Consider the following 15,306-nt stretch of genomic DNA (forward strand, 5'->3'; position numbering starts at 1 on the left):
GTAAGAATGTTCCAAAAATTGGGCATCTTCGATGTATAAATTTGAATACAAAAATACATGGTGCTGTTTAGTTTCACAGAAGTAATTATAAATTGAATAATACCATTTTTGCAAGTTATCGTACAATTAGTTCAACCCGAGAACGGTAAAACTTAGATCTTTTTTTTTCTTTACCTATTCACGTAACGGGGGTGAGGGTGAAAAAACGCTCGAATCTTGTAAATTCCACCTCTCGAATGCATCGTAATATCGTTAAGGGTCTTATACAGGCCCTAATTTTCTTCGTTTTTGATTAAAGAATCATGTGAACCAAACAACTTTTTTTTACTCACGGTTAATGAAATCTAATTACGGTCGGTATCCCGAATCGAAAACGCAAGCTGTTCTCTTGCGATGGGAAATTTGAATTCCCGTGCGTATGTTTCTTAACCCCCCCGTTTACGCCGTTCTAATCTAAAACTAAATCAAATGTAAATCTAACAATAAAAAACACTGAATCTCATTCGTCCATTTTGAATCCATCCCAAAGTGTCATTAAAAATGACAGATGTCGAGCCGCTATTAATAACATAACTAACGCGATACACCTGCAAAGAATTCCTAATTTAACGATTTACTTGATTATATTATGTAAAAATGAAGTGTATCGAGCGACAAATCTCTTCCGGTTACAAAGAGATCCGTAGAAAACGTATCAGATTACCACGCAACGTCGACCTCTTCGCTTCGCGTTGTAACACCTATGCAGAATTACTCGTCGTTCGTTATTTCATTAAAGTTTGCTCTCACACACACATACAATATTATATTATAATAGACTAGTATACTACAGCAACTACTAGTATATACATATACGTATACATAGGTATAATATACTCGATTCTTTCGGCAAGGTTAAGCGAGAGCCGTAAAGAAAGAAAGAAAGTAACGCGGGCGAAAAGAGAGAAGATACATTTAGCGATTCGTGACGTCAGACGGAGCGACGCCGTCTAGCAGCTGCCTCAGTCTCCTCCTCCTTGTCCTCCTCCTCCACCGATTCTCACGGGTTTTCATCGGAATAAAAATAAAATTTAAAAATAATAACCACAATGAAAGTTTTTATTTATTTTTTTCAATTTAAAAAAAGATCACCTCTACAGCGATAGCCTTAAAAATTTATAATAATTATTATCTACTTTTACCTTGATCTGCCGCAGAAAATAAGATATAGAAAAACAAATTCCGAAGAATTACGACCAATAACTTTGTATATCGCACGAACCGTTGTCACATGCTGCACGATGCGCCGAAATGAGATGGACCCCAATTTTTCTCGTCATCCCAAACGACGGAAGCGACGTACGGAATATATAACGTATAGTGTATCCATCTCGACGTATTTCGTCGGGCGGCGCGAAATAAAATTGGATTTTTTTTGTTTCCTTTCTTTCTTTAATCATATTTTCCGAATACTATGTATGAACGCGTATACAACGATACTTAGAACGTGACAAGTTAATGATACGATGTACTGGAATCGGACGGACAAATTACAGTTGCAGTTATATACTACGTATGTTACATGTGCGGACCTACGCAGTATGCGAACGGTTATTATTTTGTTTACTGCATAAAACATTGAAATAAAACTTCATCCTTCTGTGTAAACTGCACAAATCAATTACGACAATACCCTCGTCAATATTTCATCAACGCCATTGATTCGTCCATGTAAAGAATACGAAAAAAAAAAAAAAAAGAATAAGAAAAAAACAAGGCATCAATTGGTAACGTTTACTTATGCGATGTTCCAGGTACATGCATGCATACATAATATCATTTTCGACATTGATAGACGTTTATAGGTATAATGCGTGCAGACAGAAATGCCTACAATCAGCGATCGAATGTCAACATCGTCTGCAGGCGGGCAATTTTTTACTGCAACTTCAGTAAAAGAAGTTCCATTATTCACTGCACAGTCATTCCTTGCATACGTATAGCCGGGATGTTTAGTTTTATTTCTCATTATTATTATATTGATTCCGAAATGTCGCTGCGATAATAGAAAAAGAAAAAAAATAAATAAAAATTACCTGCAAGATTACAAATTTTAACACGCAAGTTCACGCAATACGTGATAGAATTTGCATGAAACAAGCATACGCCCTAATATAAAATACATCTGTTAAATCACGTTGACGTACATAACGCACTCGGTATTTGGGAAAGTAACGTGGAGCGATATCTGACATCATCCTACACGTGACCGCTTATAATATTAACCATACACAATAAACATCATTCTAAATACCTAAATTCGAGTGTATACAGGTGCCTGAATTCATTTATCCCTTCCCCCCCTCCGCGTCCGTATACGTTAAGGAAACCTAACCTATAACTTAAACCAACCCAACTCCAACGTCAGCAATAAAGCACGTACCAACGACGAGACTGTACGCAGATGCATCGCCTACATTTTATAAATACTAGAAATAAAATGCGAATGACGCGCTATTACACTATACTCGGTATGAATTCCTAACGACTAGACAACACCCGGTCATCTCCTAGAGTTGCGATTCGCGCGCTTGCTCTAGAATTCGACAATTTAAATAAATTTCAAATATCCGATAGTTGGTCCCCCTGACGGACAGCCGTTATCGGATTCTAGCGCATGCGCATCGCCGCGAATCCAGAAGACTACGACGGTGTGTAGTAGTTGAGAATTCACTCTGTACACGCACATGTATATGTATATATATAATAGCCTGAGTGTTTGTACAACGATATCTCGACTAATCTCAACGCGACTGATGCTAGCGGGCTGCATCGGTTATACAATATTATAACCTTGTACCCATCACTCGAGTGAGAGAGAGAGAGAAAGAGAGAGAGAGAGAGGGAGAGAGAGAGAGAGAGAACGGATCGTACAGCCGGGCAAACGAAGAAAGGGCCCCTTGCCTGCATGTCGGGTACAAAGGGACGTGGGGGTTTCCTAGTACCGAAGGAGAGCGTAGGGAGAGAGAAACAGCGACGAAGAGGAGAGGAGAGGAGAGGAGAAGAGAGGAGAGGAGAGAAGAGAGCAAGGGCCAAAAAGAGACACGAAGAGGCGAGAGGCAAAAAAGGATAAAAGTGGGGGAGACCCTGCGGGGACTACTTTCTCCCTACCCAGCCCAGCCCCCCCCCCCCTGCCCCGCCCGGCGTCCATCCCTCAAGCAGCGTCGCTTCCGCCGTCCAAGACGGATAGAAGGAGAGGAAGAAAGGAGGGGCGCGAGGGTTGCCCAAACGAAGCGAGAGACGTTTCCTACGCTCCGAGAGAAGATGGAAAATTTCGATGCTGTATTCCGTGCGTGTACATACTTGTATATAACATGCAAATAATACACATGCGTACATGCACGTTCGCATATTATATATATATGTACGCATGTAAGGTTATGACGTTGCCGGAACTCTTTTGTACAACGAAGGAAAACAGTGGAATATTGTTATATTTTTCTTTGTTTTTTTTTATTCTTTTTTTTTCCTTTTTTTTTTCTTTTTTTCTCTCCCGTTTGTCGTTCGTCGCTGTTGCTGTTGTTATTGCTATGCTGCTGCTGCTGCGACGGAATTCATATCGATTACCAAACTTGCTGTATTTATTTTTAACGTTTTCACTTTTACATAAAAGCATGTATAACGCACCGACCGTAATGACAATCATAGATCCTAGTATATGTGTATATCAGGGTGGTCCTTGTATGAGGCAGAAAAAAAAATTCACAACGGAGGCTGTTGATTCGGTTCTAAATGGTGAAAAAAAAATTCATTCATTTTTTCAGATTCTTATTTTATTCCCCTAGTCTCCCTGTTTAAGCGGCAAGTTTCAAATTATCCAAAAACATGCTCGTTCACTATATTTTGTACTGAATTTTATTTCAAAGTTATTCGTAGGCAAAAAAAACCGTAATCTCGAATATTCGGTGAGATTCAACTTCTTTGCAGGGAATAAATAATAAAGAAAAAAATAAAAAATCCCAGTGTCAGACTTAATCTAAAAAAAAAAAATTTCAAACAAAACACTAACTAATTCATTTCATCAGCACTGTAGTGGAATAACCCAGATGTCAACGCTACGTATTATCACAGTCGATGACGTGCGAATGTTGAGGTTCTTTTCTTTTGAATTAATCTGATCCATTTGTCATCTTGGGGGAAGAAAAAAAATTAATAAATAAAAAAATTAACGTCGCATACGTTTCTCATGGAATACCCCATTTATGATTGTTTATTTATCACAGAAAAGCAGATGAATCTCACTGAAAATATGGATTTTTTGTTTGCCTACGAATAACCCTGAAATAAAATTCAGTACAAAATATAGTGAATAAGCATATTTTTTAATAGTTTGAAATTTTATATATATACCCTAGAAGGAGAATGAAAATTTTGACGGAATGACGATTCTCGGTCATGTCTGCAAACTGACCAGTTGCTTGTAAGAATAATATATATCTGAGAGATGTGGAATGAAGGGTGTTCGAAAGACATACAGTAAACTCCCGTTTATCCGAACAAACTTTTTCGAATGCACCTACCTCTACCTTCGAGTAATGTTGTGTTTCATATTTTTGTAGTTCATTTTTTGTTTCAAAGAGTACGTAGTAAAATTAAAACTCCTTTTTTTCCCGCTGGCAAACCAGGTGGATTTTTTCTGTATCGTCGCAAAATAAATGAGCTTTGTTATTCAGCACTTAAAAACTGTTTAACCCGTCAACAAAAATTGTTCAGTCAAAAACATACAGGCTTATTCGCAACCGTATCAATAGCATTCTACGTACGCACGTTTTACGATCATATTTCGCGGTATTGATGCAATTCGGGGTGTTTCACGCGAGACTTCCGTTCATCCGAAATTTTCGTTATCCGAACCGTCCTCCGTCCCGATCATTTCGGATAAACGGGAGTTTACTGTACTACTTATATTCTCCGAAAATGCTGCTCTAGAACGGGATCTGTATTCGACGAAAACGGTAGGGGTTCGATTCGGTTGTTATGCAAGTGCAACGTCGTGAAGAGTAAGAGAGAAGGAGAGAAGGAGAGAAGGAGAGAAAGAGAGAGAGATAGAGAGAACGAGAAGCATCACCGTATTGTGGGTAAGGCTGGTAACGCTGGAGGTCTCAGAGACACCATTGTTGTCTGCACGTCGTCGTTTCGACGCTTTGCGTACGACGAATTATACGTAAATCCAACGTACGAGAACAACAAACGACGTACGGAAGAATAAAATAATCGAACGTTATTTTCGTAGCTGCTTGGTAATCGCGGAAAACCGCAAAGAATCTGCGTACATCAAAAACCGATGCGGCGCAAAAAAAGGAAATAGTACAGCGGTAGCTGACGACGGAAATATTGGTATATTAAGGACGTGGAAAAAAAAAAAAAACCCCAGAAAAAACCAACAATAACACAATCATCGCCGCTCAGGAAGTATAAAAATAAGAATGATAACAATAACGATGATGATAATAAAACAACCTTACCGTTACATATACCTATGTATAATAATAAGCGCGTACTCGCGAGTTGTTGAATGGATGACACGAGCTTTACTTACTCTTACGCCTTACACGTACGTAATGTGTACACTCGTATGCGCGATGAATGTGGGTACGTGTATACTCGGTGCGACTGCCGATGAATTTTGCAACGTTGCATTATCGATGTATGAATTAATAAGAACAATACCTACGTCACGTGTGACGGGTTCTATGAACAGTTATCTGTAATCAATGGGACTCAATTCGCGTTATTATAGTTTTTATACTTGTTTTTTTTTTCTTTTTCTTTCTTTGGGCGGGTTCCTTCAGTTCCAATTTGCAGTCTTCTTAACCGCAGACTACGGCTCGTTCGATATACAAATAGTATATTAAGAGGGCTAGGGAGGTTTCTTTTATTTTCGTCTCTTTCTTTTCGTCGAACCGTTTTCAACATGCACGACGCAATTTGCTAGGCTAGGTCATAATGCTTGGCATGCCGAGATGTTACGTATGTCTGGTAATAAAGGGCATGATTCTTCAGCTCTGCAGTTATAGTTACAGTCCCGTGAACGCTGCACGTTATATAATTTTTTTTATTTAAGGTCTCTTATTCCACGGTGTAAATAATCGTAATTCATAGATTTGAAAAAAAAAAAAAAAATTAAATATTAAAAAAAAAAGAAAAAAAAAACATCTACCGTAACTAAAGTGAGTCGTTTGTATAATTAGCAAAAATTAAACTCCCGTAGGTACCTATCCGTACGACGTATAATACGTCTACGTTACGCGTAAGGATGAATGCGTCCTCTTAACGGTTTTTCACCGTTCAAAAGATCAAAAACTCGAAAATTCGTCTCGTCTCGTTCAGTCCCGTTCAGTCTCGTCTTCTCGATTCTTATTTTATTTTTTTTCGACGACCCTTGTACGATCCACCTGTTTGATTATACAGGTAGATAAAGAGGGCGATATACCTTAACACGTGAATGTTCCAGAGGAGAGAGTTCCACTGGCAGCAACTGCGCCATACGTAGGCGTACTACAAAGACGTTTTAAGATTAGGCTCTGTAGTGTATACTTTTATATTTTATAGACAGCCGTTCAGAGAGGGCAATACATCCAACGTTCGGTTGGTAATAATTTTTCCTTCATTTCATCATTTTTCTCAATCCCTTTACGGTTCTCTTCTCTTTTAGTTTCGTTACAAGTAGGTAACAGCACGAGCAAAGTATCCGTATTATCAGAACTAATCAACCCGATTATATCGCAGAAAGCAGCTCAATTGTTACAAGCCTCGGAAAACGAAAGGGGAAAAAACTCTGATGCACGGTTTTACCATACGATTATGTACATGTTTTATAACATACAATTAAATGGCTTTACACACAACGACGAGAAGAGACGGAATCTCCGCGCGGTTAAGCGAAATGTGACGATGAAAAAATAAATAAACAAAAAAAATATATTTACTTATCAAATATTATTTTTTAGTTTTTAGTTGTCCACTTTTCCTCTTCTATTTGTATTTTTATATTTTCGGTCCGCGTACAGGTTCATTATTGAACCTCTGCGGAATACGCGTGTATTGTTATGCGTATGTATTTACTTTGTAACCGGACAAACGATAAATAAAAAAAATAGATAAACATATACCTATAAATGAGAGAAGAGTTTTATTAACGAGATTAGGAAATATGCAGTCGCAGCAGCCGATAAGTCCATTCCTAGACGAGGCCGAGCAAGTGCATAGCTGTGCACCAGAAGCGATACTGCAAGCGGTTCTGCGGTGCCGTGGCAAATCGAATCGCCGCAGAGCTCGCAAAGGAGCGAATTTATCCTCTACAGATATGCATACGTGCATACAGAATGCATCGCTTCGATCGTACGGTAAACGATTTACGTACACGCATGTTGACACGAGTACCGAGAAGGAATGAATTAATTGAAAAGAAGGGCTTCGATATACACCGAGAAAAATTTCATTTGTACAGTAACTAGAAAAATTGAGTAAAACAGGTATCGTTAAAAAAAATGTTTGAATATTGTTGGAATTGGGAAAAACGAGGTACTCGTAACCATTTTGCGCTATCGTCGATCCTTTTTTGGTTATTGCAACGCAAAATCAGTTTGTTCGGTTTACTCTACTTTTTTAGTTAAACAAGGCTTTGACGTCAATTTATTGTTGCACAAGCATTAAATTTTCGCAACAGTTGCAAGAAAATATAGTAACAGTGATCGTAATGAGAAGGAATAGTAACGGATACCAGACTTTCTGGTAACAGCTACGAAACTAATTTTCATTTTGTACCTAGAACTATATTTTTCGATTGTGATAAAAAATGAAAATAGTTAAGGACTGAGCGGTAACCGGAACTAAAGATTTCTCTCACAATCAGTGTAATTTTCGCTGCCGCGGACGATACAAAGGCATTGTGTACGTACCTACGTATGTTACATATGTACGTGCGAATTAAGAGTATGCGAGGATAAGATGATTCGAACAAGATAAGGCCGCGTTCTTAAAGAATCGCTGCAATTTATAATTGAGTCACGATCTGTCTGCATCGATTTTGAAGGAACATCACATTTATCTAATTGTAGACATGTATATATGTGTATATACTACATACATTGCCGCCGCGACTTGATAACGATTAAATTAATAGAGAAAGGTTTATAAATATCTTATAATTATATACGTATACGAAACCTACAGCACATTTTTTACATTATCCTATAAATTTCCGAACAAGCAAAAGCTCCCAGAGGACCATCATCCTATAATTACCTCTTCCATGCACACAAAAAAGTAGGAGGATATAGATATTATCGCGCGACGAAAAATAAAATTCAGCAACTTGTCGGACGTCGTAAAGTTATTGTACAAAACGTCCTACACGGGTATTATTTATACACAGGCTAGAACAATATAAACGCGAGGTTATACGTTAGCAAAAATCTAACACAGAGAATGGCAGCTTGATATAAATAAATTGGAAAGAAGAAGAACCAAAAAACAAGGCACTGAATTCGAAATCGAAAAATAATGAACGTGTAGGCGACGAATGACGAATGTCGTTACTTCTTTTCTTACACTTCAGTGAAAAGAAACGAAATGAGGTCAAGATTAAAAAAAAAAAAAAAATAATAATTAACCAAAGAAAAGCACGAATTACGAGAGAGTAAAATTGTCGTAATTTTTAAAATTTATTTCTTTCGACTTCCATCGACGACGTCAAGTTACGTCTTCCCATGCACACACGCATCACCCTCCCTCCCCGTAGATGTGCGTTATAGACGCCGCGCGATATCTATTTTTCGCTCGTTCCTATTAGGTACACGTGCACCGAGCCGAGTGGTGCAACGCGGCGTGCAGTGTTATACATAACAGCGGCGATTGTACCTGCAGCACTCGTATACTATCGCGTTGACCGTGGTCAAGAGAACCGTATTATACATTCCGCACGTCTATGTCCAAGCAAGCCTGTTCCTGCGATTATTAGTGCGCAGGTAAAGAGAGGAGGGGGGAAAAAAGGGAGGAAATCATTATCGATATTTTTGACTGCTGATACGCAAACTCGTATGGCAAAGTGAGGTAAATTTTCAATTTCTATAAAGCGTGTCAAGTCGACCGTATAAGAGACAACATTTTTTTTAGTACATTATATATATTATATAACTTCTGGCGGGGATTAAGCGATTATAATAATACATCCTCTTGACGAAAACTTGATATAGCCTTTGTAAATATGTGTATATATATATATATATATATATATATATATATATATATATATATATATAATATATATTGTGTAACATGGATTTGCAATTATCTGATAACGACGCTATCGAGATGAAGAAGAGGAATTTGAGTTAAAAATGGCTTAAGGCGATGTTGCGAGCCGTTTATACCTACGCTTTGAAAAACTTTTGCACAATTTTTGACCACTTACTTATCTCTTGTTTTTATTCATAATTTGTTATGACGTGAGGAGGAAAGAAAAAAAAAAAAAAAACATAGAGAAAGAAAGATACCGAAACAAACAACCCGTTGAACAGGAACCGAAACGTGGACTGAATTTAAAAATATAGATATAGAGTTGCGGGTAAGAGTTTGACATGAAAAAACGAGGACGACGAGGACGACGAGGACAAGAAGCAACAAAGAAACTTGGTTAGAGGAAGCAGTCAAGCCCCTCGTCTATTTTTAAATCCGTACGCTCGTCCGTCGAACAGCAGCGTATAATAATACGTAACTAATACCTAGTAGCGTAATCAGTATACGGTACCACACACACCTCCATATATACATGCATGTATGTATGGATGCTATTGATGCCCTGCGGCGACCAAACCTAACCAGGTTATTTTTCAGATTTATGAAAATTATCGTCCAACAAACTCGTACAATATAGTTATAAACGTCTTGTATTTTCCCAAGGTCGTTCGTAAATGCGCAAACAATTGAACCCGTTGCGAATAATGATAATAATATTAAACGATTGATAATGATAAATCAATAAAACGATTGCTGCTGCATGTACGCAACCTGCACACGCGTAAAAAATATTTTATACATATACATTGCAGTAATAAATAGTGATAATAACTAATTCAATTACATTTCTCACGAAATATCTATGTGTATATATATATATTATATGTAAAATATAACGAGGCTGTAGAGATCCGGTAGAATTGATAATAAAAAAAAAAAATGAAGAAAACAAGGTACAATTAGTGAAATCTTATAATTGATAAGAGGCCGCGGTGCTCGTTACGTGGCATTCCACGTAAGTGCATACGTACATATTGACATACCCATGCACACATACCATATCGGTTTATACGAAAATGTCTACATAGCGTTTAATCACGGTTTGCAATCAGCTGATTGTCTTCTCTCTCTCTCCCTCCCCGCATGTGTCCATGTCCCTCTACCCAACGCGTATGTACAGGGTATTCCGTCAGCTGATACGCAGCCGATCGCGTAGACTCGTTGTCATTTGCACATGTGGCGCCACCAGATTTGACTCGAGTCACTCGAGTGACGTCGTACGACGTTACGTACCACCGAGGAAAATTGTGCACAAACAACGTGCGCACCTATATAACGTATCTATATAATATATTATATTATATGTGTTCATGTACACACTGCGGTATTGTAGTAACGCAATCGCATGCATAGATATATATGTAACTTTATTATAACACGTGTTCCACGTCCAGAAGACTACACACGCGCACACACACAATGTAGCGATATATGGTGTACGTATGTACCGCGTTTACCTATAATAATGCTGTACGGCGCCGATAGGGACTGGGTATTATTGTTATTATTACGGTTATAATATATACCGGCCCAAGCTTCCATCCTTAAACAGAGAACGACGACGCTTCAATTCAACCGATGCATGGAAAATTGAGAAGAACTTAAACATCTTTTTAAACTCGTTCGATATGTATTCGCGTAAGAAAATACTCCTTCCGAGACGCGGCATATGATCTATGACCGTACGACTACCCCATGGTGTGCAATACGTGTTACCATTTACACCACAGCGTAGTACATAATTATTCCGATGTATAATTATGATGTAATAGTATATTTTTCTATACCGGACAAGGAATAAAGTAAGAAAAAGAAGGGAAAAAAAAACGATTACTACATTACGAAAAACTAAACGATTCGTATATAAATTAACGATTGTGTTAAAGTTTAAAACATCCGATATTTTTTTTTCTTTCTCTTCTTAGTTTCCTTGTTTTTCGACAATCAAATTACGCACAATACCACATATTATTGTAGGTTGAAAGAAGTGTTATTCTAGTCTCTTCGGTGTGTTCGTAAAATCTCAAAAACATGTAGGTATATCATAATGACGGTATATTACGCAGGAAAACCTGTCGAAGTAGGTACAGCTTTGAAATCCTTATACCTGTATCAAACTGTAATAAGAAAAAAAGACAAAAAAAAGAGAGAGAGAGAGAGAGAGAACCCACCTACAGGATCCTGACGACGATCGAGCGTTGTGCGGGGTTTTTATTTTGGCGTGCCTTGAAAATTATTTTGCACACCCACGTGGACCCGCGATTGCACGTCTTTTCTTATTTTCTCACAAACTTTGCCAGAAATTTTCTTTTGTGCATTCGTTTGAGGGGAAATTGGCAAATAGAATTGAATAAAATGAAATGAAATGAAAAACAAAAACAAACAACAATGAAAAGAAAAAAAAGACTGCGAAACCTTATTTTCCAAAGCGCCATTGGCCATCGTATAGAAAACACAAGAGCGTGCAAGCAAGTGTCGTCAAAGAAGTAAATCGAAATTTTTTGCATGCGGAAAACAGAGAGAGGAAAAATCGAGGAGCGAGATGTTTGTATATCGCTTACTTCCTATTACAGGCAACAAAGTACATACATAAATACATTCGTGCGTAAATGTGATAACGTACCGATGTACGTTCGCCGTGTACAGCAATGGGAATATGTAAACAAGAAGAAGGCATTCAGCCGGCCGGCGGCGCGGCGTGGTTCGCGTCTTATTTATAGAAGCAAATTATTGTGCAACAAAACGCGGGGCTTACGTAACTTGCCGCCGGTCACTCTTTCTCCTTCTCTTTCGATTTCTATTTCTCTTGCTCCTTCTGTCCGTCTTTTGCAAACTTCTCTTCTCTTCTATTCTCTAGTATCGTTATTTATATGCAATTTATTAATGATATTAATGAAACTGTTCGCCCGACTTCTCGTGTAAAGTGTTTCTTTCTAAAATTCGAACCGTAGTGGTCGCAAGTACATACGTTGTATTGTTTCGTTTCATTGAGGAGAAAGACTAAAAGCTTGCCGCCAGTGCTAATTGTCGAAAATTATGAAAGAAACCTCAGAATAACAACAACAATAATAATAATAACAACACATCAACACGAGGGGAAACAAACCCGGTCGGTTATATTGTATGTACATAAATACACGGCACGTCCTACCACGCCTCTGATTCGCGTTTCCAAAACAACTCTTATAATAAAAACCGCGCCTCGGGTTGATCATGCGGTTGAGGTCCGAGTAAGGCTTTATGAATTAAAAATTCCTGACACGAGAAATACGCGATTCTACACGTGTTTCGTCATGTCATTAAAAAAAAAAAAGAAAAAAAAAGAGAAGAAATATAGTTGAAAATTACATTATCGATTTGGTGTCAAGTCCAAGGCCGTCGGGAATTACTACATAGGCAAAACTATTTGATTTATCGAAATAATGCTATTGAAATATCGTCGTTCGATTGACCCGCAAGATGATATAAAACACAGTAAAAGCAAAAGCAAAACCAAAGATAAAAAATAAAAACATATACAACATAATCGCACGTATTTACCTATCTGCTTCCCGTCATAATATTGCTGTTATGGATCGAAAAATATAAACCGTTAATAACGAGAGTAAGAATAAAAAAATTGAAAATTTCCTCACGAATTAACTGGTAAGACCTGCGTACAGAATGACTACACGATATACGCTCATAAACTCATTACACGAGGTAATTGTAAATACAAGAGCGAGAATGCGACGGCAAATGGCGTGGCGGCGAGGAAGGAGCATTGAGTGCAGAGACGAAAATCGAGAATAAAAGGAGAATCGAGAGAAGGAAGGAAAGCAGGTAGGCAGGCAGGCAGCCGGCCGGCCGGTCAGTCGGCGCCTCGCACCAGCTGAGTAAAATGAATTCGTTTAAATGCGCGTACATCGCGCGTCCTCCGTCCCACGTTTCTAATTATAGAAGTTCATTATCGCGGCGCTCGGACGCGCTCCGGTCTTCGGTTCGATAAGCGAATTACAACGGACAAAAGTTGACCCCACGGATGGGAATCGGGATCGGCTGCAGCAGCAGCAGCAGCGAAAGCAGCAGCATCATCATCATCATCAGCAGGGGGATGTCGAGGGAGCGGCGGCAGGGCGGCGAGAGTCGGGGAGGAAAGAGAGGGGGGGGGGGGGGGGAGACGAGGAGGGAAAACGTCGAGAGAAACGTGGGGTGGTGTCAACGGGAGAGACGGAGGTGCGCGTGTGTTTTTAGCCGGTAGCGCGAAATGGCGCGTCTGGTATAAGCGAGAAACGAGAGAAAAATAGAATATTTTTTAGCACGTTTTCGGTCGGCTTACCTGCAGAGTTCGGCTTCCTGTTCGTCCACCGCTTCAACGATTTCCTCGAGGAGAATTCTGTCGTCACTATTACTAAACACTGACATAATTCGTCGATCTACGCCACTTTGGTAAACCGCGTATTTTCACGTCCCACGGGTCACAGAGAATATGAAAATACAGTAGCACACCTCCGTTTTGGATGGTTAGAATAATAATAATAATGATAATAATAATAACAACAAAAACAACAACAACAACAACAGCAACAACACACACTTGAAACTCGCACAGGATATTTATACGACGTTATTGCGTACCATTTATCACGTATATCGTATATTAAACGCACGTCGGTTTTCGTCCGTCCACGGGGCAGCCACACCGCGGCGCACACACAACGCCCGATCGCGTTTTGTAATGGCGATCTTTGGCGGGAAACAGCTGAGGGCCCCTACGACGACGCACCGTGGATCACCAGGGATCACTCCGCCGCCGGCTACCCTAACCCACCGCCGAGTTTTATTACGCACCTCCGATATCGGGTGATAAAAATTGGTGCGACTGAGAAAACGGGACGAACCGCGGACTCGAATTAGGGCGAAATAAAACAAACTGCGACGAAAGTCATCGTCCACTAACTCTTACACACGAAATATCCACCGACCGGCATGCGAAATAACTCGAGCGAAGCGACGGACTAGTTTTCCTCCGTGTAGCTTACGCTAGACGTGCGCCACGGCCGCGCGGGAAACATCTGCCAGCTGGCGGAGGCCCCGCCCATAGAATACGCCGGGTATCCCCCCCTCTCATTCCTGCCATCCCTACGCCGAACGCCCCGCTCCGTAGCCTCGTCCCGCACGATACGCAAGTACACAAGCCCACGGCGACCCGCCGGCCGGCCACACGCCGTGACAGTTGACGATAAAAACTGCCCCACTCTTCTCTCCCCCGCCCCAAAGCCCGTGGCGTCGCCCCTCGTCAGCCGGCGTTACGCTTACGTTGCGGTGTAGTACGCGACTCGAGGACTCTGCGCGTACCCGGGAGTATTTTTCGCAAGTACCTGGTTTACTGAACGCGGAATTGAAAACTTGGAGGGGTACGACCGAGAGGAATCGATAACGGTCGAAATCTCACCTTTTAGCCTTTATTGCGGAATAAAATGTTAGCGCAAAAAACGAATAAATGAATACAATATTAGCGAGCATTAGCTCCAAACGTTTTTCTTTTTTCACCGTTCATCTTCATCGATGTCAACGGGCTAGATCTTTATCGTAATATTAATGATCAAAGTCTTTTAGGATAAAAATGTCTGCATTCACCAGCTGAACACTAGATGCTTGCGGACGCACTTGTGTACAAAAGGACCCACGCGGTCGCTGGTGTGGTCCGATATACCGAATGGAACTCTTTGAGCTGATTACGGCGAATCGATAACCTACCGAACAAGTTTTTCCGTTTTAATTAGTGCATCGTTATAAAATTCATAACGTTAATCGTTCCCCTCGAGCCATGCTTGGCGTTGTTCCGACTGTCTCGCGATTTCCTCCATAGGGAACTTGCGTTTTCGGGCTCGTTACGTGAATCAGGCAGACTATTGACATCTAGCGGTAGTTTTTGGTACTAGTCGAAGGACACTTCTCATAATCTGAATGTGAGAAGAAATGGAG

General features: G+C 39.8%; 1 protein-coding gene across 3 annotated transcripts in view; it reads right to left on the reverse strand.

Moving 5' to 3' along the window:
• The window catches only part of LOC124177952 (helix-loop-helix protein 11), a 175,380-nt gene extending 160,964 nt beyond the window's left edge, over positions 1-14,416 (reverse strand). Inside the window, exon 1 of one of the 3 annotated variants that reach the window (XM_046560941.1) lies at positions 13,658-14,416. In XM_046560941.1, the coding sequence (XP_046416897.1) occupies positions 13,658-13,743 (86 nt within the window). In that variant the 5' untranslated portion in view covers positions 13,744-14,416. The remainder of the gene's footprint in view (positions 1-13,657) is intronic. The other 2 variants (XM_046560940.1, XM_046560939.1) reach the window with 2 other exon arrangements.
• Positions 14,417-15,306: the final 890 nt, after the last annotated feature.

This window comes from Neodiprion fabricii, chromosome 3, assembly GCF_021155785.1.
Source record: "Neodiprion fabricii isolate iyNeoFabr1 chromosome 3, iyNeoFabr1.1, whole genome shotgun sequence".
NCBI classification, from domain to species: Eukaryota; Metazoa; Arthropoda; class Insecta; order Hymenoptera; family Diprionidae; genus Neodiprion; species Neodiprion fabricii.